Here is a 26,211-nt window from a genome sequence, read left to right on the forward strand (position 1 = left end):
AATCCTGGTTTTGCTCTGAGTGGCTCAGCATGAAATGGAAGTTGCTGAGTTATGGATGTGTGTGATGCAGATGCTTTGAATTGAGGAAGGGGCTCATTTGCTTTATTCTCTTTATTCCCACTTCAGCATAAAAGAGAAAGGAGACTTTGAGGAAATGGAGATGTGAGGGGAAGGAAGCATCCCAGAAAGGCAGTGTGGAGAAAGCACATTTACCGTGCCTGGAAGGAGGCGTGGCAGGGAAGGGAACAGATAATCCTTTTCCTTTGAAGATTTCAAAGCAGATGAGACTTGCTGTTTACTCCTTTACTCTCCATTGTGCGTTTCCTTCATGTGGGACCCCACGTGTGCTCGTGTGTGTGAGGGATTTTATCATGTGGATGATTAATGTTGACTTTTTTTTCCCTCTTTATTTTCTGTCCTGGAGAGAGAGAGAGAGAGAGAGAGAGAGAGTTCAGTGAAGGGTAGTAGACTACAATTTAAGGTCACGGATCATATCCTAATTTTCTGCTGTCTGAAGCCTCACAGGGATGAAAGATACTCTAAGGAACTGCTTTCATGGTGTTGAGAGTTTGTGTTGGTGCCCAGTGGCTTTGTTGAGCTTTTTGAGCTCCTCTCTCCAGCACAGCTTTGTGCATTGAGCTGGTGCAACAGACACTGAAAGGACCAAGGTTTCTCTAGCAGAGAACTGGCACTTTTCCAAAGGGCTGGAAGAACACACTCGTGTTTATCCTTTGTTGTAGCCTTCCATCTGCTTCCACCTTCAAAGCCCTCAGTGTCTTTTATGCTGAAATCTTGTACTCTGGTGGATTTCTGTGCTGGTGGTGGCCGAGGGCTTGCAGGTCCCTGAGGGTCTCAGGCACTGCACACGCAGACCTGGGCAACAGAGTGAGCTGCAGTGAACACGAGATGCATGGTGGGAGGATCTTCTGAACAAAGCCAGAATCCCTTTCATCCCCTCCTAAAAGCAAGGGGAATTTCAACTTTTCTGGTGGCAAAACAAGCAGCAAGTGTCAAGGCTGTAGTGGTGAGGCTGAATGAAGAGGGCAGTGAAGCTCAGACATGGTTTTGATATAGTTTGGGTCACTTTGGGTGGGTTTTGCAGCATTTTTAACAATACATTCAGCTCAAACCTCCATCAGGAATTCAGAGTGCTGCTGTTTGCTGTCCAGGGGTGACATCTATCTTTGTGTTTCAGTTCCATTTTCTTTAGTGCAGAGGAGTGTAAGTGCCTCTCCCTGCCCTTGGCCTCTGAGGTGGCCCGTGGGCTCCTCACTGGCCCAACAGCAGCATTCTGGGCCACCCTGAACCTCTTCTGTGTGGGTTGTGCTCGGTCCATGGATGGACCCCAGGTAGTTGTGTCCCTCCCAGTGGGTGCAGGGGTGTTGGTCCCAATGATCCTGCTGCAATCCCTGGTCAGGGTGGGTTTGTGCCAGGTGGGAGCTGTGTCCCTGTCCCACGGCTCTGTGTCCTTGTCCCCAGAGGAGCTGAAGGCGCCGCTGGAGGAGTACGTCAACAAACGCTACCCGGGGCTGGTGAAAGTGGTGAGGAACCAGAAGAGGGAAGGGCTGATCCGAGCCCGGATCGAGGGCTGGAAAGCTGCCACAGGCCAGGTCACCGGGTTCTTTGATGCCCACGTGGAGTTCACTGCTGGCTGGTAGGTGCAGGGGCTTGGGCAGAGGGGGGCAGTGGCCAGGGGAACGTCCATCGTTCTGTAGGGATGTGTCCTGCAGAATGACACACAAGTCCTCTGGCTTGTTAATCCTTCTCCAGGATTCCTTCTGGATTGAATGGCATGATGGGAATGTATGAGAAAAACTTTCCCTTGCTCTTGTTCCTGTGATCCTTCTCTATTCCTTCCCTTTGTGCATGCACTTTCTCTGCTTCCTGTTTGTATTTTTCAGGATGATTTCCCATTCCCTTAGCTTTAAGTAATTCCCGCAAGTGTAAAAAAAGCCCAGGCAGCAAGGGAATGAAGGAGAAAGTGTTTCCCACTTCTGTGCCCTTTGCTGGATCACAGAGGGGAAGATGCTTTGGACTGATTTGTTTCCTCTGCTGCTAGGAGTAAAAGCAGAGGTGCACAAGCAGCAAAAGGTGTTTAATAAGGATTTTTTTTTCAGATAGATTCAAAACATTTGAGCTCAAGTGGCTTAAGTTTGAATCTGTGTCGTGACAGGAGCCTGAAAGGGATTTTTTTTTTTCCTTTAACGATGTGTAAAAAGTAAATGGACCATGTTTAGAAAAGTGGAGGTGGAGGAAGCTAAACTTGTGTTGAATTTGAACACAGTAACAACCACCAAAAAAAAAAAAGAAGACAAGTTGCAGCTGTTAAAGGCAGAGTTCTTCACAGCTATTGAATCCTATTTAATGACAGCTGAATTTTTAATGCAGCTGAAGGGGGTATTTTAGGAGCTGTTTTTATGTTTGGATCTGTATTCCCAGCTGAACATTGCTCTCTCTGGTCACTTAGTCCTCACACCTGATTCACTGAGTTATTCCCATTCACTGAGCTCTAGAAGCTCTTTTTTAGGGATATAGAGGAGGCATTTCTGCAGGGTGGGCTTGACTCTCCCTCTTCCCCACCTGCTGCTCTTACTGGGGGCATTGGGAGTACCAGTTACCCCAGATTCCCCCTGGTGTGGGCAGACTGACCCTGGGGAACTCGGTGGCTCTAGAGCTGCAGAGGTGAGGCTGAGCACACCCCGTGCTCTGAACACATCCCACAGATGAATTTTTAAACTATAGAGTCATCAAACTACCTCCCAAGGGAAAAAAGACTTCAAACAGTCCTGCTTTCAAAAATGTATCCTGTTTTGAGATCTGGGGGAAATCTGGACTGGTTCAAGAGTGGTTTGAACCAAGAACACCCTTCCTGGCTTTGCTTTACAGAAGGGAAGGTTTCCAGCCAGGCTTCCCAGCCTGTGGACCAGGTTTTTATCCAACACAAGAAGAACATAGACCTGTTGGAGTGGGTCCAGAGGAGGAACACGAAGGGCTGGGGCACTTCTGCTGTGAGGACAGGTTGAGAAAGTTAGAGTTGTTCAGCTGGAGAGGAGAAGGCTCTGAGTGGATTCCAGTACCAAAGGGAGCCCCCATGAAAGCTGAAAAGGGTCTTGGGACAAGGGCCTGGAGGGACAGGACACAGGGAATGGCCCAGGACACGGGGGGCAGGCACAGATGGGATACTGGGGAGGAATGGAATGGAATGGAATGGAATGGAATGGAATGGAATGGAATGGAATGGAATGGAATGGAATGGAATGGAATGGAATGGAATGGAATGGAATGGAATGGAATGGAAGTGACCCTGTCTGGCTGTGCTTTCCCCCAGGGCGGAGCCGGTGCTCTCCCGGATCCAGGAGAACAGGAAGAGGGTGATCCTGCCCTCCATCGACAACATCAAGCAGGACACCTTCGAGGTGCAGCGCTATGAGAACTCTGCGCATGGCTACAGCTGGGAGCTGTGGTGCATGTACATCAGCCCTCCCAAGGACTGGTGGGACGCTGGGGACCCCTCCCTGCCCATCAGGTATGGCCAGGCTGGGAACACTCAGTGACCAGGGCTGGGAACACTCAGTGACCAGGGCTGGAGACTCTCAGTGACCAGGGCTGGGACAGTCAATGACCAGGGCTAGGGACACTCAGTGACCAGGACTAGGGCAGGGACACATCCAGCTGCTGACAGCTGCTGGGTGAGCTGGACAGTGACACTCATCACCCTGCAGTGATAGGGGAAAGGGGAATGGCTTCAGACAGAGCAGTGTTAGATGGGATATTGGGAAGGAATTGTTCCCTGTGAGGGTGGGCAGGCCCTGGCACAGGGTGCTCAGAGCAGCTGTGGCTGCCCCTGGATCCCTGGCAGTGCCCAAGGCCAGGCTGGACATTGGGCTTGGAGCAGCCTGGGACAGTGGAAGGTGTCCCTGCCATGGCAGGGATGGCACTGGATGAGATTTAAGGTCCCTTCCCCCCAAAGCCATTCCATGGTTCTATGAAAATGCAAGAAGATGAATTGAGGAAGCCGCCTTGGAGAGGTAGGGTCAAGGTCATAACCCTCACCAGCTCTGTGACATGAGCCAGGGAGGGTTTGGAATGATACAGGGATATAGGAAAGGATGTTGGTAACAAACCCACTGGGGAGGTGCAGGAGCTGTGCAGATTTGTCCAGGCTTGTGCTGAAGTGCAGGTCACAAAGTGGCTTTGCCTCAGTTCCAGTGTTCAGTTTGTGCAAACCATGAGGAATGAGGATATTGTTCCCATGTAATGGATTGAGAGTGGATCCACGAAACACAGCACTGTGTTTTCCTGAATGAAAAGTCCCTCTCCTCCCAGGGCAAGCTTCGGAAAAATGTCTCAGGCTGTTGTAACACTCCAGCTGAAGGGCTGGCAGATCTGAAATGTGCTCCTGCCCTGCCAGGCTTCAGGGGTGGGATGAGCCCAAAACAAGAGCAGGAGGGCGAGGAAGAGCTGGCTGTGGGTGGGAGCTGGGGCTGTTCTGTGTGCACAGCTCAGACGTTTTCCCTTCACAGTCCCCAAATATCACAAGTGCTGCTCTGATCAGGAGTGGTGTCTGGCCAGGTGGGTTGGATCCACCTGGATCCTGACGTGGTTTGTCTGGAGAAGCCTTGTCCTCAGGCACAGAGCAGCTGCATGTGTGCAGATCCCTGCCTGCTAGGAATCCTGAACCCAAACAGCTCTGCTTTGGTCACTGACATAATCCCTGGAAGCTGAAATTAGGTCTGTTCCCATTCACACAGACTTCTTGTTATTCATTGGCTTCCTTGTCCCAGGCAGCCCATTCAGCCCTCAGTGGAGGAGTTAGTTTAGTTTGGAGTCAGTTTATTCTGGACAGGAGTCAGGGCTTTGACAAATAAACAGTTATTTTAACCAAATTCAGGCTGCTGGACTTGTTAAAGGAGGGCTGGGCCATGCAGAAGGCAAAGCTATGGAATCCTAAAGCTCTCACAGGTGAGGTGTAAGCAGTGTGGTGCTGGCAGCTCCTGCTGGAGCCTGTGGAGGGTGATAAAAGTGGGTCAGCACTGCTGGGATGAACCTTTCTCAGTAACTACAAAAGTCAAGAAAGAACAAACTTATTAAACTGAAGTGGTGCAGTTGGGAGGTACAGGAAAGCTCTGGCACAGGGAGTGTCCCCTGATTGTGACACCACCCTGGGAGCTTGCTGGGCTTCTAAACCTCAAGTGACAACTTGAGGTGATTGAGGAAACTGGACCCCCCACTATGGCATTTAAAGATCTGGCAACACCTTCTGCTCTGTTGTGCTCACAGAATGGGGTTTGAGTCTGTGTCAGTGCACTTCGGGGATGGTTAAGGACAAATTGGGGTAGAGTCACATAGGGAGAGACAGCTTTGGTTTGGGGAAGGTGTTTGATGGCAGGGGAGGTGAGGTTTGGCTGATTTTTGGAAGGTGTTTGATGTGAGGGGAGATGAGAAGGCAGAGTAGTGAGCTGAGGAGTTTCTGAGCTGAGAAAACTCCTGTGAGGGGCTGGAGGGTTGGGTGTTCATGAAGGGATGTAGTGGGGAAGTCACGACCTCCACCTGGAGGATCTTGGTTCTTTAGGATGCCTTTCCCAAGGCTCCCCAGTATGAACCAGTTTAGGGGTTCCCAATGAGCCAGGAGTAAATGGGCTCACAGGGATGTTAGACACTTCCACACAGCTTCACATCTCAGAACATTTCTTTTCTTTGCTTTGGTGCTGAGAACCAGAGGTGCTGCCTGGGGTGGATCTGCTGCTGATCTGCAGCTGTAGAAGTGAGGTGTTTGCTCTGGGACTTGGCTCCCGCTGGCCAGCAGGTCCTTGTTAGGTTGTTCTGGTGCTTATCTTATCTTTAAAAATGTAGGGATGGTGCTAAAATCTGGGCAGGACATTGAGCATCACATTCTGCATTTCAGCTGATTGCAAACAGTTACTGGGAGTTTTTATCTGGGCTTCCTACAACCTTTGTGCACCCCTTACATCCCTTTTGGAGACAGCCCTGGAGCAGGGGATGCCCCATTATCCCCACAGCCAGGTAATCCAGGGATGTGCTCCCTCAGCTCTGAGCACTGCTGAGTGGAAGGAACATGAAAAAGAGATTAGAGCAGGGTTCTGGAGGCACCTGGACTTTGTTAAAGGCATCTGAAATGTGGATTCTGCTGCTGAGGCCCTGGGGGTCTGAGGGAGCCAGGGGGAAGGACACAGCTCTGAGACCCAGGAACCTCCCAGCCATGTTAAATATTAAACAGGTGCAATAACATTGTTAGCAGACACTGGGGGAGGATTAGGAGGAAGATAAATAGGCAATGTCTCCAACAAGAAGCTAATGACAGGTGGTGTCCGATTGTGTACCCACTTCGGGACCAGAAATAATGACTGCAGTTATTTCTTTGTCACATAAGCTCAGAAAATCCTGTACTTTGTAGCACTTTTTGCATGGAAGGGATAGCAGTGCAGTGCTCCATGTAATTATGCATGGGATTAGAGGAAATTTGGAAATTATAGCGTGCAGAGGTACATTAGTTTTTAAGAGATATTTTAGGATAAAAAGGTGGGAGTGAAGTAAAGCAGTTTATTCCCTATTTTTGGGTTTACTCTTGGTGCATGGGGACTGTGGCAGCCCCAGGAGGAATTTCCTGCCCACCAGAGCTGCTCCAGCCCTGTGAGCCCACAAGTGAACAAATACATTCAGTGGGGATGGGAGACAGAATTTGGGAATGTTTTGGGCAATTTTCTCTCATGGCTAATTCCCAGATATGATTATCCAAGCAGAGAGCTGATGGCCTCTTTGAAATGAAATTCATCTAAAATATGGCCCAGTCTCAAACTGGCTCCAGGCTCCTGCTTTAACCAATAATACCCTGCAAGAAATAGCCTCCCTTAATCCCTGGGGAGCAATGCTGCTGCAATACCTGGGGTCTGCAATACATCTGCTGTTGTATTTTTATCACCTTAACATTTAAAATGTTGATACACCAAAGATCCCCCCAATCTCAGCATTAGCTGGGCCTGGTTTCACAGCCAGCCTTTCCTTGCCACACTCTGCCTACCTCTGTGCAGGAGATAAAATTGTGATTACAGGGTAATGGATCATGTCTGAATTGGCTCTCCCCAGAAGAGGCAGACAGAAAATGACATTTCAAATAGTCATCATAGAGGTCTTGATCTCCACCAGAGCGAGCTCCTACACAGCTGGTGGGATTTCCTGGTGCTGAGGTGTGTTAGAAGGGGATCTGTGTCTACAGTCCATACCTGGATGGGCTTTGCTGTGGAGATGTAGCCAGGATTTATCCAGTTATTAATGACAGGTGTTGATCAGAGTTTGCTGAGGGTCCACAAAACCATGAATGCCATGAAAAATGGAAGAAAGCTGATGCTTTCAGAGGTTCTGTGGGAAATCCAAGTGAGGTCTTTGGAGATTCTGTGAAACAGCAGATTCATGGGCTGGTCTTGGGGTACCCCACAGTGGGATCCAGCTTTTTAGCATCTTCAGGGATGATTTATTTCCCACTGACAGAACATGAGCTGTTTTGAGGTTCATTGAGATCTGAAGCCTCGATGTTGTTTCACTGGTATGAACCCCAGAGCCAGCAGCTCCTCCTGCCTGACCTGGTCTGGTTGTGTCGCATCAGCTTTGGTCAGAAAGCTGCTGAAATCTGGGAGATTGATAGTTCCAGTGCTGATGGTGCTTCAGGGCAGCCCCAGGATTTTTAATTACAGGTGTGAGGTCCAGGAAAACAATGAAATGTTCTGTTGCCCCTGGGTCTCATCCAGGAGCCATGTGAGTGAATATTGAGCAGCCCTGGGGCTGAGGGACACTCACCTGAGCATGGAAATGGGGCTGGACACACTTTTCTGCTGGCAGGAGTTGTAAAACCTGGAGCTTTGCTGCCTGGGTCCTGCTGTCACTGAAATCACAGAGCCATTGAGGGTGGAAAAGCTCTCCAAGACCCTCAAGTCCAGCCCCTGACCAGGTGCCCCCATGCCCAGCAAACCACATTGTGAGATGCCACATCTACTCCTTTTTTGAACACTTCAGGGATGGTGACTCCACCACCACCCTGGATAGATCGGATTATTTACAATATAATGATTTTCCCGAGTTTCTCTTTGCATTTTCCACACGTGCAGAGCAGTGGAGGCAGAGGCTGAGGGACTCCCTTAGTGAGCACCCTCCATACGGTGCTGGGGCTGGAGAAGCCCTCAGGTGGCTCCAGAGATGACAAGAAGCCTCCTTCCAAGCCTGCCAGGCACAGATGCAGCTGGCAGACAGCTTTTAGGTTAAACTGGACTTTGGACAGGGCTATACTGCAGATGTTTTATGTGGCACTTTATTGGTGCTGGAAGACAAAAGCTCATTTAATTAGAATTAAGATAATGAAGAGGAAACGAGGTTTGAGAGTTATGGATTGTGCAAGAATAAAAGGGCTGATAGGTTTGGGTTTTTTTATAAAGATGAAAATAATGTTAGTTTACCCACCCAATTACCTTCTGTCTCAACCTCACAAATGTTAATGAATTTGCTCTTACAGTGTACCTAGGAAAGAGCAAACTTCATCCCATGTGGGGCAGTGATGCAGGGGTTGAGGTGGGAAAAAGAGAGGGGTCATAGGTTATTGAATATAGCCAAGGAGTGAAGGTTCTGCTGCTTAACAAGATGTGTTTAATTAAAGTGTTCTTCAGTGACAGAGCTCAGGCAGTGCTGAGCTGTCCCTTCTGGTGCTGGACTTTCATTTGGGGTAGGACATTAGGAGTTTGTGGTGGGATCATTTTTATATTTATTTATTCATTCTGGAAACCACTAACTATTGATTCTTCTGTGGGGCTTCTTGCAGCCATCATCCCATGATGGTGTCTAAAAGCCCAGAGACTCAGTGCTTTCTTTAATTAAATAAATGCTGTTTCTTTCATCTTTTAGTCCAACCTTTAAGACTTCTTTCAGGCCACTGTAACGGCCTGAAACTTCTGTGCACACAGATTTGCACAAACTCTGAAATATCCAGAGGAATAGAGCTCTTGGGAATAACCTCTACTGCCATAAAATGCTGGAAGAGGATCTCCAGGCCTGGGACAAGGCATTCCTGTAGCACATCCTCACCCTTGCAGGGTTAGCAAGGTGTACATCAGACCCTCAATAACAGATTTAGAGAGGTTTGCTTAAACTCTTGTGAATCATTCCACCTTGAGTGCTCAAGGTGGCAAAAGGCAACTTAGGGTTGGTGCAAACTGTTGGACATGGGTTGAACATCTTCTTCTGCAAACACCTCAACAAATAAGACCCATCCATCTGTAGCTCCTGGAGACTTGCGCTTCCAGGGATGTGAAGCTGAAACCTAAGGTTTGATCACTCCTGGCTGACATGGATAATGAAGGTTTCTGAAAACTTGAAAACAAATAACAGAAGAATTGCAGAATCACAGAATATTTTGAGTTGGAAGGGACCTTAAAGCTCATCTCATTCCACCCCCTGCCATGGAAACCTTCCACTATCCCACGCTGCTCCAAGCTGTGTCCAACCTGGCCTTGTACAGAAGAAATTGAGGGATTTTTTTGTTTAATTAGTGTTAGTCTTGTTTGGGCTCAGAATGTAGGAGAGGGAAGATTTAGGTCAGAATCACAACCTCAATAACTTTGTCGTCCAGCTCCAGATTAAATTAAAACCATCAAGCGCTTTATCAGCTTCTAAAGTACTCCAGCAAGAACCTTTTCACTGTTCTCAGTTTGGGTTTTCCTTTTAGTGTGGAGAGTTTTTTTTCGGGGTGATTTGAGGCCACATAGTAAAAATTTTAATTGACTTTCTCAATTTTTATATTAACGGTTCTGGGAGCAGTGATCCTCAACTGGCTGCACAAAGTGACTTTCACTCCCTGCTGTGCTGATTTGAAGCTCTTAAACTTCCCATAGATTCCCTGTGGTGTGAGAAAGCTGCCATGGATGTGTTGGAGCTCAGGTTGCTGTTGGGCCTCTTTATGAGGAATTCTTCATCTGCTGGTTTTTAATGTCACCTGATTTAGTGCTAAGTGTAAAAGAAGGCTCTGTAATAATTTGTGATGGTGTCAGGTTTTACAAGATGAGCAGATTGATGTCACTGCCTGGAGAGCCTCTGCTGAGGGTGCACCTGAGGTTTGTGCACCTGGAGCTGGCTGGCAGCAGCCCATGGATAAACAAGCTCTCCATGGAGAGTGCTGGATCTTGTTTCAGGTCTCTGTATTCTTGGAAGACTCTCTTTGGGATTGGCTGCATCCAGAGCAGAAGATTCAAACCTTGCTGAGTTTGGGAGAGGGCCCAAAGACATGGGAATCTTCTATGAATTAAAGAAAAGTTTCTGGATCTGTGTTTGTGCAGCTTCCCAGTGTCAGGGACAGAGCTGTCATCAGAGCCACCACAGTGTTGTTGCAGGGACACAGCAGAGGGACCTGCATGGGCTCCTGCCTGGCTGCTTTGGCCAAGTGACCTTGAAAAAGCAGTGGGTGGGACTTTTGGGGCATGGGGTGGGATTTGGGCTCAGTATTAAATATCTGCCCCAGGGAAGGCACTTCCTTTCCTGGAATGGAGGATATCCACCCTTGGGTGCTGAGCCTTCAGGCCAGCTCCGTGCAGATGGAACACCCTAGAGCCCTGCCCAGCCTTGGGTGGGACTTGCCACCAAAACATTTCCCTGCTTTGCCTGAGAAGGGTCTGTCTGCAGTCAGGAAAGTGATTTGTGGGTTCCTTGGCTGTTCCAGTGACTCCTGGATGAAAATAAATGGAGGCAGTCTTTCTTTGCTTTTTGATGATGGTGTAAATGTCATCACCATGCTGGGAATCATGGGACACTTTCTAGAAGTTTTATGGATGGGATTGTCCCACTCTACTCTGCACCAGGGGCAGTTTGGGGCAGTGTAAGACAGATCCAGAGTTACTGGAGACCATTCAAAGGAGGGACAGGGAGACAGTGAAGGGCCTGGAGGGGCTGTTGGGGTGTCTGTGCAGGGCTAGGAGCTGGATCGATCATCCTGTGGGTCCCTTCCAGCTCAGCATATTCTGTGATTCTACAAAACCATCATTCTTGGCCAAATCAAAAGTGTTATTGCTTAAAGTAAAAACTTAAAATCCTCCTTCAAGCACCAGTCAAGCCCAGCTTCTCCTTGAAGGGCCTTGAAAACTGGGCAGGGACATTGAGCTTCTGGCTTGTCCATTCAGGAGAACAGAGTTGCAGGCAAGGGAGCAAATTCTCCTTCCTGAAAGGGAAGGGGGTGTAGTTTATTGGTAGAAAATGTTAATGTAATCATTTTTATGAAGAAAACCACGCTGGCCATACTGGAAGTGTTTGCTTTTGTATTTGCAGAGCTTTGCATAAGAGAATTATTTTGATTAAAAAGAAAAAATAATTATGCTCTTGGTTGAAAAAATAAAAAATACTTGCACTGACAGAACTTTAATCTGAGCCCAAGTCACAAAAACAGCCTTTATTGATGTCAGAGTTGCTTTAGAAATGGAAAGAGTAAACAGGATTTGGCCTTTAATTTGTGAAGGGTTTTGATTTTTCAGAGGCATTAAAGAGACAGAAAAGATGGGTATTGAATTATTTAACAATTGCTAGGAAAATTAAGCTTCAGAGAGCTTGTTTTCACTGCAATAATCTTATTAATGAAAACAAAACAATCTGGGTCAGCAGCAATATTCGGAGCCCATACCCTGCTGCCTGAATTGTTTCCGAGTGGTCCATGAAGTGATTTTGGAAGTCAAAGCCAAGCTGAGCCTTTTCTGTGGTCTGTTCACACTTCCCAGGAGAAAGCTGCTGTTGATGGATTAACCAAACATATTTTTCCTCTAAATTCAAAGCAGAGGGGAAAAATATGCAAGGAGGAATTGGGGGGATTTGGCTCTTTGATTTTTATTTTTTTTTATTGTCAGATGCCTTTTAAGTGATTTATTGGCCAAAACAAATCAATTTTCATTAGAAAGCAAGTATTTAATGACTTTGGAGGTGGGAACTGAAAACAAAGAAGTGCTGGGTGACACAGCAGAGCAGCCCTTCATCAAACAGACTTTAAAGAGTGCTTGAGAGCCAGTGCTGAGGGCGATGATTTCCTTTCATGTGCGCTTTAATTCACTGTCCTTTGCAGTCAGTGGTGCATAAATAGGCCTAGATTGAATTAAAGGAAAAATGGATCCCTGCTCTCATCCTCATGGGCTGCAGCAATCAGTGCTGGATGCCCTGGGAGCTGCCAGCTGGCTTTGCCTTGGAGCACAGGAGCTTTTATAAACTCCCACTCCCTCCCTGCCCAGAGCCCAGAGCTGCTGCTTTGTCCTGCAGAGTCTGAACTAAACCCTCCTGAGGTTCCACCTTGGAATGCTGTCCTGGTGCTTGTGGAGTGTCTGCCCAGGCAAGAGCAGGGGCCTGGCAAACCCAGCCAGCCACAGCCACCTCCCTCCATCCTGGGTTTCCAGCATGGCTTTGGAAATCTGCAGATGGGGAATTTGCGGGGAGCAGTTGGCAAGGTCCTGATGGTCCCTGTGACCCCACCTGCAGAGCTGTCCCAGCCCTGGGCCCAGCACAGGCAGGACCTGGAGCTGCTGCAGAGAGTCCAGAGGAGGCACCAGGATGATCAGAGGATGGAGCAGCTCTGCTGGAGGAAAGGCTGGGAGAGCTGGGATTGTTCAGCTGGAGAGGAGAAGCTTTGGGGTGACCTCAGTGTGACCTTGCAGGACCTGAAGGAGCTCTGGGAGAGCTGGAGAGAGACTTTGAACAAGGACATGGAATGACAGGACAAGGCAGGTGGCATTAAACTGAAGGTGGCTTTAGATGGGGTATTGGAAATGAATTCCTGGCTGTGAGGGTGGGCAGGCCCTGGCACAGGGTGCCCAGAAGAGCTGGCCAGGCTGCCCCTGGATCCCTGGCAGTGCCCAAGGCCAGGTTGGATAGAGCTTGGAGCCACCTGGGCTAGTGAAAGGTGTCTGGAATGAGAGGTTCCTCCCACCCCAAACCTTTCTGGGATTTCATGACACTTGTGGGTGCACCCACCCTTTACCCTCCTGACTTTTGGGGATGAACCACTCCAGAGTTGGGATTTGCTGCTTTCTGCACCCACACTGGCCCTTGGTGGAGTTCCTGCTGGGTGCCTGCAGAGCACAGCTTGAGCACTGGTGGACTGCCCTGCTGACAAGGGATTTTTTGCATTCATATGGAAGTGAGGTCACCCAGGAGCATGTTTTAGTTGCTCATTTTTGAGGCTCCAGGTCCTGTCAGAGCCTAGAAATGACATACCTGGGGCTGGCTCTAGGCTGCCTAGATACAGAAGCTCATTTGTAGTTTTTCCCTATTTACAGGGGAGCATCAACCCTGCTCATCCTGCAGGGCTTGGTGAGGTGCTGGATCATCCCTGCTCCCACCCTCCCCACCATGAACCCCTCAGCTTTGCCTCAGGGGTCTGAACCCTACCTGGAGAGGCCATGAGCTGAGGGGGGAGTTCTCATAGCTCATTACGATTTCTGGGCTCTCCAAATCAGAAACCCTCTGTGCTTGCAGTCCTGAGAGGACCTGGGCAGAGCAGAAGTCAGTTCCAGGGCAGTGGGAGGCTGGAGCAGCTGCTGGGAGCAGCTCTGGCCGAGGTTGTGCTGTGACAGCTGAGGCAGCTCCGTGCCCTGTGTGGGTCCCGTGGTGCTTAATGAACACCGTGCTCACATCCCTGGTGCCTTGTAGCTGCTCTGCTGCTCAGAAAACGAGCAGCTCCTTGCTAATGAGCACTCGGGATGGGGCTGTGCTGAGCTGGGTCTGACTCGTGCTGGATTTGCTCCCATCAATGCCTGGGCACACTCAGCTCTGCTGGGGACACAGGGCTGCCACAGGGAACAGAAGAATTGGGTGTCTGTGAGGGGGCTGGGTCTGCTCCGGCTCATCTCCCTGGGGGGAGCAGCCCTGCAGCCCATCCCGTCCCTTCTTTGGGCCTGGTTTAAATTTGCAGGTGTTTGGGCATTAGTACTGTTCTGGCATGGCATTATCCCAGCACAGCCCACAGCTCTGGCTGGTGGGGTGACAATCCTGCTGGGCACCAGCCTAGTGTGTCCTTTCCTTCCTTTCTGCATTCTCTGTGCTTTCCCTTCAGGAAAATGTACTTTGGGAGAGGAAAAGAAAAAGACATGAAATATTCGGGTGAACATCTGTCAGTGTTTTTGCGTGCTGCTGTAAGACCTCAGAGTACTGTAGCTGCAGTAAATAGGTCTGAATGGAAGACCTGGGCTTAGGAGGAAGGTTTCGTGATTGGGAAAAGGTGGCACAGGGTGGGTGCCACATCCAGAGTGGCCTCCACAGAGATTCCTCACTGCCTGCAGGAAGGGAGGCCCAGGTTTGCTCTGTCAGTCCTTCCCAAAGTCACTGCTGGGACTGTTTGGAATGAGCTCTTCCCTCTGCTGAGCAGGGACTGATGCCTGCAGAGGCACTGGTCCCTGCTGTCCCCAGCCCTGCCACTTCCAGCACAGCTCTGTTAGAGAAGCCATCAATCACAGCCAGATGTGCACCCCTGGTTGCCTTCCTGGGCTCCTTGGTTAATGCTGCTGCTCCTGTCAGGCCCTGGGAGGAAAGAGCAGCTGACAACTTTCCCAGATTCTCCACAAATGGGATTTAATGGCCATGTGATCTCATGGTTCTGGATTCTTTTTTAGGGAAAAGTTCTGTTTTTTCCTACTGCAATGACAGAACTTTTTCTTTACGTGTGGAAAGTCAGCTAAGGCAGGGTGCCAAGGAAATGTGAATTCCTCATGGTACAAACTCCATGCAGGCAGAACTAAAAACTTGGAGATCTGTAGGCTCCAGGGAAGGTGCCACATCAGATTTTGAAACTGTGGCAGTCCTGAGTGGGACTGCATTTGAACCATTAAATGTGTCAAGAACATTTGCTGCAAACAGAGGCAGAAGCAAAGGCTGGCACTGAGAAAGAGTTTGGGGATGCAGATTGATGTATTTTGCTCCAAGTTTGGAGGAACTGGGAAGCTCCCTGTTGGGCTGTGTGCACTGGAGGGGACAATAAGGCAGACTGGGATGGAGTAGTTGGTGCAGGAAAATGGGAGTGTTAAAAACTGCTCTTTGCTGCATGTGTAGGCATTTCCCAGAGGGATCAAATTTTTGGTTCTTCCACTATTCCAGGGTGCTCTAAGCCCTGCCCAGCCTGGCCTTGGACATGTCCAGGGATCTAGGGGCAGCCACAGCTTCTCTGGCCACCCTGTGCCAGGGCTTACCATGCTCACAGGGAAGGATTTATTCCTTATATTTTACATGAATTTCTCCTCTGGTAGTTTGTACCCATTTGCCTTTGTCCTGTCCCTCCAGTTCCTGATGCAGGGTCCCTCTCTGGCTTCCCTGTGGCCCTTTCAGATCCTGGGAGGTGCCAGGAGGTCTCCAACAAACTCTTCCCCAGGGTGCACAGCCCCAGCTTTCCCAGCCTGTGTCCATGGGGAAGTGCTCCAGTCCTCCCATTAACCTCACAGCAGCTCCCAAGTGTCCCTCTCCTTCCCAGGGAATTGGGATGTCTCAGTGCATTTCCTGCTCCTTCTTGGGAAAGGAAAGGGATGGGAACATTTCCTGAGAGCTGTATCAGCTTCGTCTTCAGGCTTATCTCTCTGCTTCAGTTGACAGCTGTGTGGGTATCATCTCCAAAGCAGAAAATAAACAAACTCCAGGAGCTCTGAGTTCTGTATTTTCTCTCTGTCCGTAGGCAGCTGCATTTGTATGTGGGCAGTCATGGCTTTGTCACTTTTCTCAGAGGGAACAAAATGAAAAATCTGGGGTTTTTTTTAGATGACAAAGTCTGCTGAATATATTTTCCCCTTCCTCAGAGTGATGTTCAGGATCTAGGTCTGTCTAATCCACAAGATATTTTGTTTTCTCTGTTTCAAAGCGTTCTGTCCACTGGTCAACAAATGTCTGGTGTCTACTAGAATATTCCTGCTGGGAGAAAATGTGTTTGGAAGAAGAGAGAAGCCACACAAGATGCAGTGTTAAGGATGGGGAACTGAGCTCTGGCTGAAGATGCTCTAAAAATAAAGTGGGAAGGAATGGGGGAGAGCTTGCAATTCCTTCTGGAACAGGAGTGAGGAGAGGGGGGAGGAGGAAGATGGCTGCTTTGCTGGATTTTTCGATCTAATTTGGGGATGGAGACTTGCAGTTATTTCCAGGAGAAATCACTTGGGACTGCATGGGAACAGGCATACTACAGGATTAGCAGTTTTTGTGGGCGGCGGCACCAGGCTGGTGTCCCTCCACATTTGCCATCCAAAGGGGCTCTCAGTGCTGTCCAAGATTTCCAGGGAGGTCTTGACACAAACCAAGGAGCAGCCCTAGCAGTTCTCGGGGCTCAGGCTCACAGCAGAGCCCATGTTCTATTTTAGCAGGGAAAACAATGTAGTTTGAGTGCTTCTTTGCAGGGAGCAGTGCTTCCCTTGGCCAAGCTGGCCATAAATCAGCCCAAATTCCCTTTATGCCTGCAGAAGTGGCTTTGTTTCAGTTGTGAGGGAGAATATGCTTCTCCTGCAGTCATTTCTTTTTCAGCTTTTGTAAAATAGGCTTTAATATAGAAATAAATCATCAGAGCATTACTAAATTAAAAGTAAGCGTAGAAGCAGGCAGAGCTGCCAAACTAAGGTTAAACTTGGAGCAGGAGATCAGATTATGGTTCAGTCTTTGTTCCCACTCTTTGCTTAATTTGGTACTTAAACGAGCCTAATAAGCACTGCAGAGCTCTGCACACCCAGCTGATTTGGAGAGCAGTCTCCTGGTCCTCATGTTCTTATTTTGGGTCACACACATCACTGCACTGATGTGCTGGAGCTGTACTTGTGGATGCCACAATTTATTGGGATGAAGAAGGATTACACTTGCTTTGAGCAGAGATTAGAATCAACTTTACCTACCCTCCCTGCGAGGAAAAGGAGCATTTCCAGTCCACTGCAGGTCTTGGTTTGGCTTAGTTTACTCTCAGACCTGACCCCAGCTCACTTTTGAAGAGTCTTGGAGCAGTAGCATCATCAGGAGGAAAAGGGACCATCACTGACAGGCAGCTGGGAACTTTCCAGGGACAGACTGGCAAAGGGATGGAGGGGCTGGTGCTGCCAGGGATTTACAGATATGTGCCCAGAGCAGGGGAGGGTGAAGAGGGGCTGGCAGAGACCACCTGTGGCTACCTCTGGATCCCTGGATGTGTCCAAGGTTGGATGGGGTTGGAGCAACCTGGGATAGTGGAAGGTGTCCCTGCCATGGCAGGGGTGAATTGATCAGCTTTAATGCCCCTCCCAGCCCAAACCATTCTGGGTTTCCATGTTTCATTGCCACTCTGAGAGAACTGAGCTGGAGTTTGGAACAGCCCTGGATTTCACAAACACTTTGTCCCTTTCAGAGCCTCACTTTTAATTCCTCTTCCCCTCCATTCCTAGCACTTCCAGGAATGGGATGATATTTTCATCCTGTTTTTCCTCTTTATTTTACTGAAAGTTCAACATGGCAAAATCCTTGAGCATGTTCCTGCCTTGGAGAACTAAAAGAAATCTCTAAATGGTGCTGGATGTGATCCACATGATCCATGCAGGACTTTGCTGAGTCCTGGCCACTGTTTGCAATGTTCTGTACAGGTCGTTTTGCTCTTTGTTTTCCATAATCTCCATCAGTTGTGTGATGCCATTGCTAAACAAATGGGATGATAATTAGCATAGCAACATCAGAGGAAGTTGATTTTCTGTCTGTAATAGGGATGATGATAATTAAACATGCATGACCTCATTGGGTTGAATAGGAATCAATTAAAATGAAAGCTTGTTGGGAATGCTTTTTCTCCTCTGAATTTTTTTAGAGAAAGCAAGAACAATATAACAAGTCCTAAAGACAGGAAATTGGGCTGATTTTCACCCTCAGTATTAAAAAATGAAAAAGTTTGAAGATTTTTCAGGAATGGAAAATTTGATGGTACCTCCCCTACCCTGCCCCAGCCATGTGTAAATGCCCATTTTGATGAAGTTTTTAATTGGGAAAAAACAAAGTTTAGAGCTTTCCAGCTGTTTCTAACACTGTTTCAGATCAAACATGTGGAAATGTTTTCCCAGTTTGTGTCCAGAGAGGGTCTGTGGCCAGCAGGGCACATAAATTAGTTTTGTAACATGTCCTAATGTCCTGTGCATGAGTGAACACTGCACTGGAGCAGCTCCTTTTAGAGGGAAATTATCTCTTATTGGAAAGGTGGAGCAACAGAGGGTTAAAGCTGGAAGCTCAAGTCTGGGGCCCCAGAAAGGAGCTGATGTTGCCCTTACCTTCAGCCACAGTGGTGGGACCCGAGAGGCCCCTCTGGAGTGCAGGTGGAAAAATCCTGGGTTAAATTCCTTCTTTTTGCCTTTTGTTTCCAAAATGAGGTTTCAGTGGTGCCTCAGCAGTTGCAGCAAAACTTGCCCAGGGCCTCTGGATTTGGGTTTTGGGAGAGGTGTGAAACCTCTTGACCTGCAGGTTGGTTCAGGTCAGAGCAGGGAGAAGAATGGGAAACCAAAGCTTTGGTAGTCCCAGACCCGTGTTCTGCATTTTGGGATTTGCTTCCAGGCCTTTGGCTGGAGCTCCTCTAATTTGTGAGGTTCATCAAAGGTGGGAAGGGGTTGGAAGCAGGATGCACTCCCAATCACTGTGGTGAGGGTGCACAGGGATCCTCTGGATTCAGCTGCTGCTTCCCGTTCCTGGTGTCCTGGATAGATCCTGCACAAGGCACTCCACGTATTTGCTCTGGGTAGTGCTGTCCTTTGGAAAGGGCCACTGAGGGAACAGCCTCAGGTTGGGCCAGGGCAGGCTCAGGTGGGACATCAGCAGGAATTTCCCCATGGAAAGCGTGGTCAGGCACTGGAACTGCCCATCCCTGGAGGTGCCCAAGGAATTCCTGGACGTGGCACTCAGTGCTCTGGGCTGGGGACAAGGTGGGGATTGTGCACAGCTGGGACTCAATGGTCTTGGACAGCTCTTCCAACCTTACTGAATCTGTGATTTTCTCATCTTTCCCCCTTCCCTGGCAGAAAAACCCAGTAAATCTTACATCCAGACAGAGCAAAACAAATGCTGAAATCCTGCTTTTTACTCCTCTTCGAGAAAGTTTCATTTCTTCATCATCCATTGGTGTCATGGAGGGTATGGTGACACTTCTGTGTGCTGGTGGCTTAAATTCAAAGTGTGGCCTCTGGTTCCTGATGGGATTTGCCACTTTTTTAGACCTGTGATGAGGTTATTTCTGATTCAGATTCTCAGATTGCCCCGTATCTGGTAAATGACATAACACAAGCTCATGTCTGTGCAGGTGACACTCAAACCGTGGCATGGGAGATGAGCACACAAAACATGTGACAACATACTGCTGTGGCTTTGGTTTGAATATATCCTTTTAAACTTCCATGTTTTCCACACGAACTTTTTCATCTGCCATGAGCATCTTTGTGAACATGGAGAAGTGTTTCTGAGGAGGCATGCAAGATGCATCTCTGATAGCTTAAACTAGCAAATCCTGGCTTTATTTAGTTTTCATCTCATCCTGGCTTTGCCTCATTTAGGTTCTGTTTCTGCAAGATGGGGTAGTCAGAACTGAGAGTGATGGGTTCATTTTCTCTATCCTCATAGGCTTCGCTAAAAATGCAAGGATTTCTCTCCACAGGCATCAGCTAAAAGGAGTTACTGGGGCTGCAGGAGTCCCCCCAGCTGAGTTCAGATGAAGGCAGCACAAAGACTCAGTCCTTGATGTGAACATTCTGCTGCCTTTCCACATTCCAGGGGAATGCTTTCCTCCTACATTTGGCCTTGGAGCTGCACAGAAGGCAGCTCCTGCCAGTGGCTTTCCAAGAGGGAAGAACGCTGCCACGTCTCCTTCAGGCACTTTCTACCCACTGGTTTTTATCACACCCCATGGAGTTGTTCACGGAATGCCCTGGGTTGGGATCCAGCCCCATGGATGCAGTGGGGCTGTGCTTATGTTCCCCCACAGGGATGTGGGTCCTCTCCATAGCACCGTAAGAGTCGCTGGACAGAATATCCTGAGCTGGAAGGACTCACAAGGATCATCAAAGTCCAGCTGCACTGGACAGCCCCAAGAATCTCACCCCATGCCCGTGACCCCTGTCCCAACTGTGCTGTTTTCTGAGCTCATGCACAGTTTTGTGGGGGTATGGAGTTAATGAAGACTCAAGAGGGTATTTCACTGCCTCTTTGCTCCTCATCAGGTGGAGCTCTTAGGGATGGATCCCTGTGGAAGAAGGATTTATCCTGGAGCAGCTCCTCCTTCAGTCCCTGGGGGTTCAGTACCTGCTGCCATCCCACAGGTGTGGGCAGGGTCCCTCTGCCTGCTCACAGGGCCAAGGGGGGGTTCTTGGGGCCTCAGCACAGCTCCCAGGGGTCTTTGGACTGACAGCAGGGAAAAACCATCCTGTGGTTATGTTCATGCATTTGCTGTTGCCATCACGTGTGACCTCTTTGGTTGCCTTTGGGGTGGAAAGGACCAGAGCTGAGTCAAGTTTGGCAGTTTGGCAGTGGTTGGGAGAGGTGGGGAACCCCAGGCTGGATCAGGCTGGAAGGGACCACAGAGGGTCCCTGGTGCCACCTCCCTGCTCAGGCAGGGCCATCCCAGAGCACAGGGCACAGGGTTGTGCCCATGTGGCTCTGGAATATCCCCGCTGAGGGACACTCCAGCCCCTCCCTGGGCAGCCTGTTCAGGGCTGGGCACTGCCCAGGGCAGAATTTGTGCCTCCTGTGCAGGGGCAGTTGCTGGGCTCAGTCCCTGCCCGTTCCTCTGGTGTCACTGCTGGGCCCTGGAGCAGAGCCTGGGCCCTGCTCTGACCCTCCCTGCACACAGGGACACCCAGGGCAGAGGTTGTGCCTCTTGTGCAGGGGCAGTTGCTGGGCTCAGTTCCTCTGGAGCCACTGCTGGGCACTTTTTAACTCCTGAGCTGCCCTGGCCTTGCTGCAGATGTTTTGCCCTATGAGGTGTGCTCACAATCCCACAGTGTTTTCCAGGACAAGGGAAGTTAAACTTGTCCATTTGAAGTGGGATTTATAGAACACAGTGAATTTCACAAGGGCTGAAGCTGTGCAGGGTGGAGGATCAGAAGATGAGCTGTAATGGGAGGACCTAGTGCTGTTCATGAGGACAGATCTGGGAGAGGAATTCTCTCTTCTGCCTCTTAATTGCCCTATCAAAACTGGGACCAAACAGGCAGGATGCAAGTGAGTGCTGCTGCCCAAGATGCTGCTCTAATTAGAGAACCTCATGCAGACTTACAGTGTAGTATCAATTCAGGTTAAATTGGGAAACTGAGCAGAAAATTGCTGTCTGGTGTTTGGAGTGGTTTCAGCATCTTAACATTATCTGATATTGTATCATTATGTACTGATGCAAAATGCCAACAAGTAATGGCAGAGCCCTGCAAGTAATGACACCGGGATGGGAGAGCAGGAAATAGTGAGAGAAATTTAATTTCTTATGCAGTTTCATGAAATAAAGTCAACTCAGGTACACACTTGTTCAGATTAAATATAATGATGTGTGTCTGCAGCCTGAATCTGCCGGGAATGCACATCCAGAGGCTGGCCATGGAGAGGGGAGAGTTGCCATGGAAATATAGCCAATGTCACACTTGCAGCGTGGCAAATGGCTCATGTGTCATGGCTCATTTTCCAGAAGAAGCGGGGAAAACTGGGAATTAAGGGAAAACATCTTTAAATGTTTGTAGCAAGGCAGGGCCAGGATTGTGCGGGGACAAATGTTGGCAGTGCTGAGTTTGTGGGGAAAAGGGAGACCAGAACACACCTGGGGCAGGGCTCTGCCCCATTCCTGGGCTGCCTGAGCCCTTCTCCTTCCTCCTGCTTGAGCAGCACAGCTGGAACACCCCTGGGCTGGCTGGGCTTCCCCTGCCTTCCCTCAGGGGAATGCACAGGGTGACAGTTTTCCCTCACTTTGCTCCTTCCACGCCTTTGGCAGCCCAATTCCTGCAGTTGCCTCTTCCATTCCGAGTTGCCTGAGCTGTGCCAGATGATCCAGAGTTATTACTTGGTCTGTCCTGTAATTGGGAATTCAGTTGCTGGCTCTTATGGGGACTAACACAGCTCTTGCTTTAAAATTGGATGAAGTGCTCAAGGGTATTTTTCTTATTTTGTTTTGATTTTGGGGGGGAATAATGGTTTTGCCATGCAAAAATAAATGAGGCTGCTAGATAAACAACTTGGGCTGTTAGAGCCTCTCTTCAAGTAATGATGATGTAATTCAGGCCTCTGAAATAAGAAGCAAACAATAAATAAATTATTAACCTGTCTTTAGAGTATTGAAATCTCTATGTATTTTAAGGCCGTAGTGGGTAAATTTGAGCAAATGAGTGTTTGAATAGTCAATAGAGAAATGACAGGAGGATCAGGGAACCAGAATCCAGGAGAATTCCCAGCTCAGGACCTGTCCAGCTCCTGCCAGGTTCGGTTCTCTGTGTTTCTGTGTGGCAGGGTGGAACAGCCCAGGATTCAGGTGTGTTGGAAGTGAGTTTGGAGGTGTGAACTAGGAGTTCTTTAAATACCAGAGTTATTTCTGTATGGAGAGGAATGAAGGAGCTGGACAGTTCTTCCCTGGTGGTGAAGGCACTGGTGCTGCCGTGCACAGAGGGGTGTGAGGGAGAAACTGGGCTGTTTGATTGGAATGGGACTGAGCTCTCAGCTGCACCAGCTCCACTGAGCATTTACAGACAAACTGCACTGGGGCTGAGCTCTGCAGAACCAGAGGGTCCCTGGTACCCCTGGCACAGCCCAGGGGTGCTCCTGCTGCAGAAGGGCAGGGAGGCAGAGGGTGGTACAGAGGGGGAAATGCACATCCTCCCTCTTCCTCCATCTTCCCTTCCCCCTCCCATCCTCCACTCCGAGTAACTTGTCACCCTCAGCACCCTGAGGTGAAAAGTGGCTCAAACTGGAATATAAGTCTTGGGTCCCTTCACTGTGACAGCAAAGCTCTGGGTTCTGTCAGCTGAGGAATGCTCCCAGATCCCACCTGTGAGCCTGGGCAGGCGTCCCAGAGCTACAGCTCCAAGGAGAGTTTATTCTCTAAAGCAAGGTGATGCTCCTTAAAATTAAGTGTCATTTCTCTCTTCTTGCTGATATATTTCCTTGAATGGCAAAGAAAGGCTGCAGAAGAAAATTGAGTGGAGTTCCTGCCGAATTCAAACACACTGTAGTGATAAATATGGTTCTGGATAAACCTCCTTGTAGTCACAAATCAATTAATCTTTTTTTTCCCGTGTGCTCCATCCTAAGGATTTACTTTCTCATTGAGCTTTCCTAGCTCGTGCAGTACCTAATTCTTCACCTGGATAAATAACTGGTGGCATTTTTATTCCACAGCAAACTGGCATTATCTTTCTTGCTGTGTACAAGCAAAGGGAATTTTATTTATTTGTTTCTTTATTTTCCTCAAAGCAAACTCTGAGCTGGGGATTGGAATAAAGCAGAGTTCAGGGCTTGGTGAGGAGCAGCTCTGCCATGGTTCAAGGAGTGTTTGGACAATGCTCTAAGGGATGTACAGGGGGCGATTGTTGGGGTGTCTCTGCAGGGCCAGGTGTTGCTCTGGATGATCCTTGTGGGGCTTTTCCAGCCCAGGATAGTCTGACTCCATGAGCAGCCTCAGAAGAGAAGGGGTCTTCTCCATCAGTTTACTGGAGCCCTTTGGTTTGCCAGACCTCTTGGCTGAGGGTGCAGTGTGAATTTTTAGGGACGGGCTGTCCCACAGTTTGGCTGGGATGGAGGGCAGAGCTCTTCCCTGCTCTTGTCCTGCTCAGAGCCAGCCTAAAAGCCCTGCAGGGAGTTGAGCTCAGGGCTGGGGTGAGCAGGAACAGAGCAGAACCTTTCCACCTTGTGTGGTAGGAGCACTTTCTTCAGCCTTCTGCTTCTCTGGGGGTGAGTTAAAAATAGAGGTTAGAGAAGACCAAGCACATGATTGAGTGTGAACGTCCGGTGTGCTCAATGGCACCTGGAGCTGCAGCACATCCTCAGCCTGGGCTGCTCTGCAGGGACAGACTCTGGAGAGAGCACAGAGGGGGTGGCTGAGTGTCAGATCCACAGTTCTGAGCTGGGGCTGGAGCAGGGCAGAACTGAACTGGAATGGGAGAAATGCTGGATGTAAAAAGGGAAGGATCTGGAGCCCCAGGAGCGGCTGAGGGAGCTGGGGAAGGGGCTCAGCCTGGAGAAAAGGAGGCTCAGGGGGGACCTTGTGGCTCTGCACAGCTCCCTGACAGGAGGGGACAGCTGGGGGGGATTTGGGATCTGCTCCAGGGAACAGGGACAGGAGGAGAGGGAACGGCCTCAGACTGGGCCGGGGGAGGCTCAGGGTGGACATTGAGGAAAAGTCCTTCACTGAAGGGATGGTCAGTTCCTGGCACACCAAGGGCAGGGGTGGAGTCCCCATCCCTGGAGGGGCTTAACAGCCCTATGGATGTGGCACTTGGGCGTATGGAGCAGTGGTGGCAGTGCTGATGGAACAGTTGGACTCAATAACCTTTTACAACCCAAAGAACTCCATGATTTTATCCTGACCTTACCTACCAGCATGACCTAGTACTGGAAAACCTCCTGAGTTTCAGCAGTGCTGGATGTCCCTGTTAAACTCTTTGAGCTCCCCTTCTCTGTGCCTGCATGTTGAGATCTGTAACAGCTCTGCCTCTGCTCCTTGCAAGCACAGGGGAGAAACTGTAACAAATATCCATGGTCTTGTACTTCTGAGTAAAAGAACTCATTCCAAAGATCTGCTGGATGAGCAGCTCATTGAGAGATGCAAACATTACTGACTGGCCTCTTCAGGGCTTCTGTAGAATGAACTTTTCAGCTCCTTTCTGTTGTCTTTAATATGTGAGAGGTGGGATGAGAGTGATCAACATCCTAAAAATGGAGTGCCCATTGGGTTCTTCCTCACCCAAGTGGTGAAGGTGAGGGATGCTACACAGAAGGGGCAGCAAAGGACAATCTTTGGGAGTGCTCTGAGACTCTGGACAATGATGATGGATGGTAGAGAATTTATGTCCTGAATTATGAACCCCCTGCATGTTGCCACTGGGGTTTGCCTCACAAAAATGTTCCTAAGAAGGCAGGGCACAGGAGCAGGAAGCTGCAAGTCAGCTTACAGAGGTCCCATGAGCTTTCCTTTCAGCCCTTGTAGATGTGAAATATTGACTCAAGTTCTGAAATCCTGAGAAATGGATATTTAAAATCTCTGAGGGGCTCTCCTGCTCTGAAAGGTTGTCTCTCATTAGCATCCCATCAAGGATGCTCCCTGAAAAGAGGAATCTTCCCTGTGTATCAGAACAGAGGGCTATTAAATGCCTTGCTTGGCTTGTGTCCTGTGCTTTCTGAAGGAGAGATTTTTTTTTTCCTTTTGCCTGGTTCTGTGTGGGAGAGAAAAAAGGCAAAGGAGTATTAATTGCTTTCAAATGCTGTTTCTAAAGTCATGGAAAGGATGAACTCCTGGAAGGGGCCTTTGTGGAACGTTTGGGGTTTCCCACCACAGGATCTGGGCTTTAACCAGCAGGTGAGAAAAGCCTTTTGCTGCCTGTAGATGTGGCAAGGGGCAAGGTGGGACTGGGAGGAGGCAGAAGGATGCCAGGGGATGGCTGAGTGCCTGCTCTGTCTTGGAGAAGTGTCCTGCTCCAGGAAATCCTCTGCCAGCACTGGGAGCCACCAGGCTCAGATGAATTCATAGCAGTGAGGAACTGTCTGTAAATGACAAAGTTTGCCAGCTGCAAACATCAGTTACAGCCAGCAGCAAAGGGAAGCCAGGAGCAGATGGTTCATAAAGCATCGCGGCAGCTCTAGAAGTTACCAGTTTCATTTACTGGTGGCAATGGCAGTCCTTTGTTATCAGCTTGGCCAAGGGAGGCTCCTTTTGGTCCACAAGATACATCTCCTCATCCTCCTTTGTTTGCTTTTTTGCCCTGAGAAGAAGGAGGGTGATCAGCATGAGCACATTCCCTCCTTGACCTGGTGATACCATGGGGGATGTTTTGTCTCTCTTTGTATCACAGGAGAGTTCTCACCAAGGTCCCAAAAGATTGAGCAGCCATGTGTGGAATCCACACAGGAGCACTCCACGGTGCAAAAGAGTGGGAATAGCTGGAGACAGGTGTTCCCAGGTGCAGTGAGGTGTCAGAGGTTACCCAAGGCCACCCATCACGCTGGGAGGGCAGGGCTGCAGCCAGGCTGTGCCCTGGGAGCCAAGCA

At 49.2% G+C, this 26,211-nt stretch overlaps 1 protein-coding gene across 1 annotated transcript in view; it reads left to right on the forward strand.

Annotated features, from left to right (window-relative positions):
- Nucleotides 1-26,211, forward strand: part of GALNT17 (polypeptide N-acetylgalactosaminyltransferase 17) — a 194,956-nt gene that overhangs the window by 80,762 nt on the left and 87,983 nt on the right. The window contains exons 4-5 of the mRNA XM_062506983.1: nt 1,480-1,654; nt 3,329-3,526. Of these exons, the coding sequence (XP_062362967.1) occupies nt 1,480-1,654; nt 3,329-3,526 (373 nt within the window). The remainder of the gene's footprint in view (nt 1-1,479; nt 1,655-3,328; nt 3,527-26,211) is intronic.

This window comes from Cinclus cinclus, chromosome 22, assembly GCF_963662255.1.
Source record: "Cinclus cinclus chromosome 22, bCinCin1.1, whole genome shotgun sequence".
NCBI classification, from domain to species: Eukaryota; Metazoa; Chordata; class Aves; order Passeriformes; family Cinclidae; genus Cinclus; species Cinclus cinclus.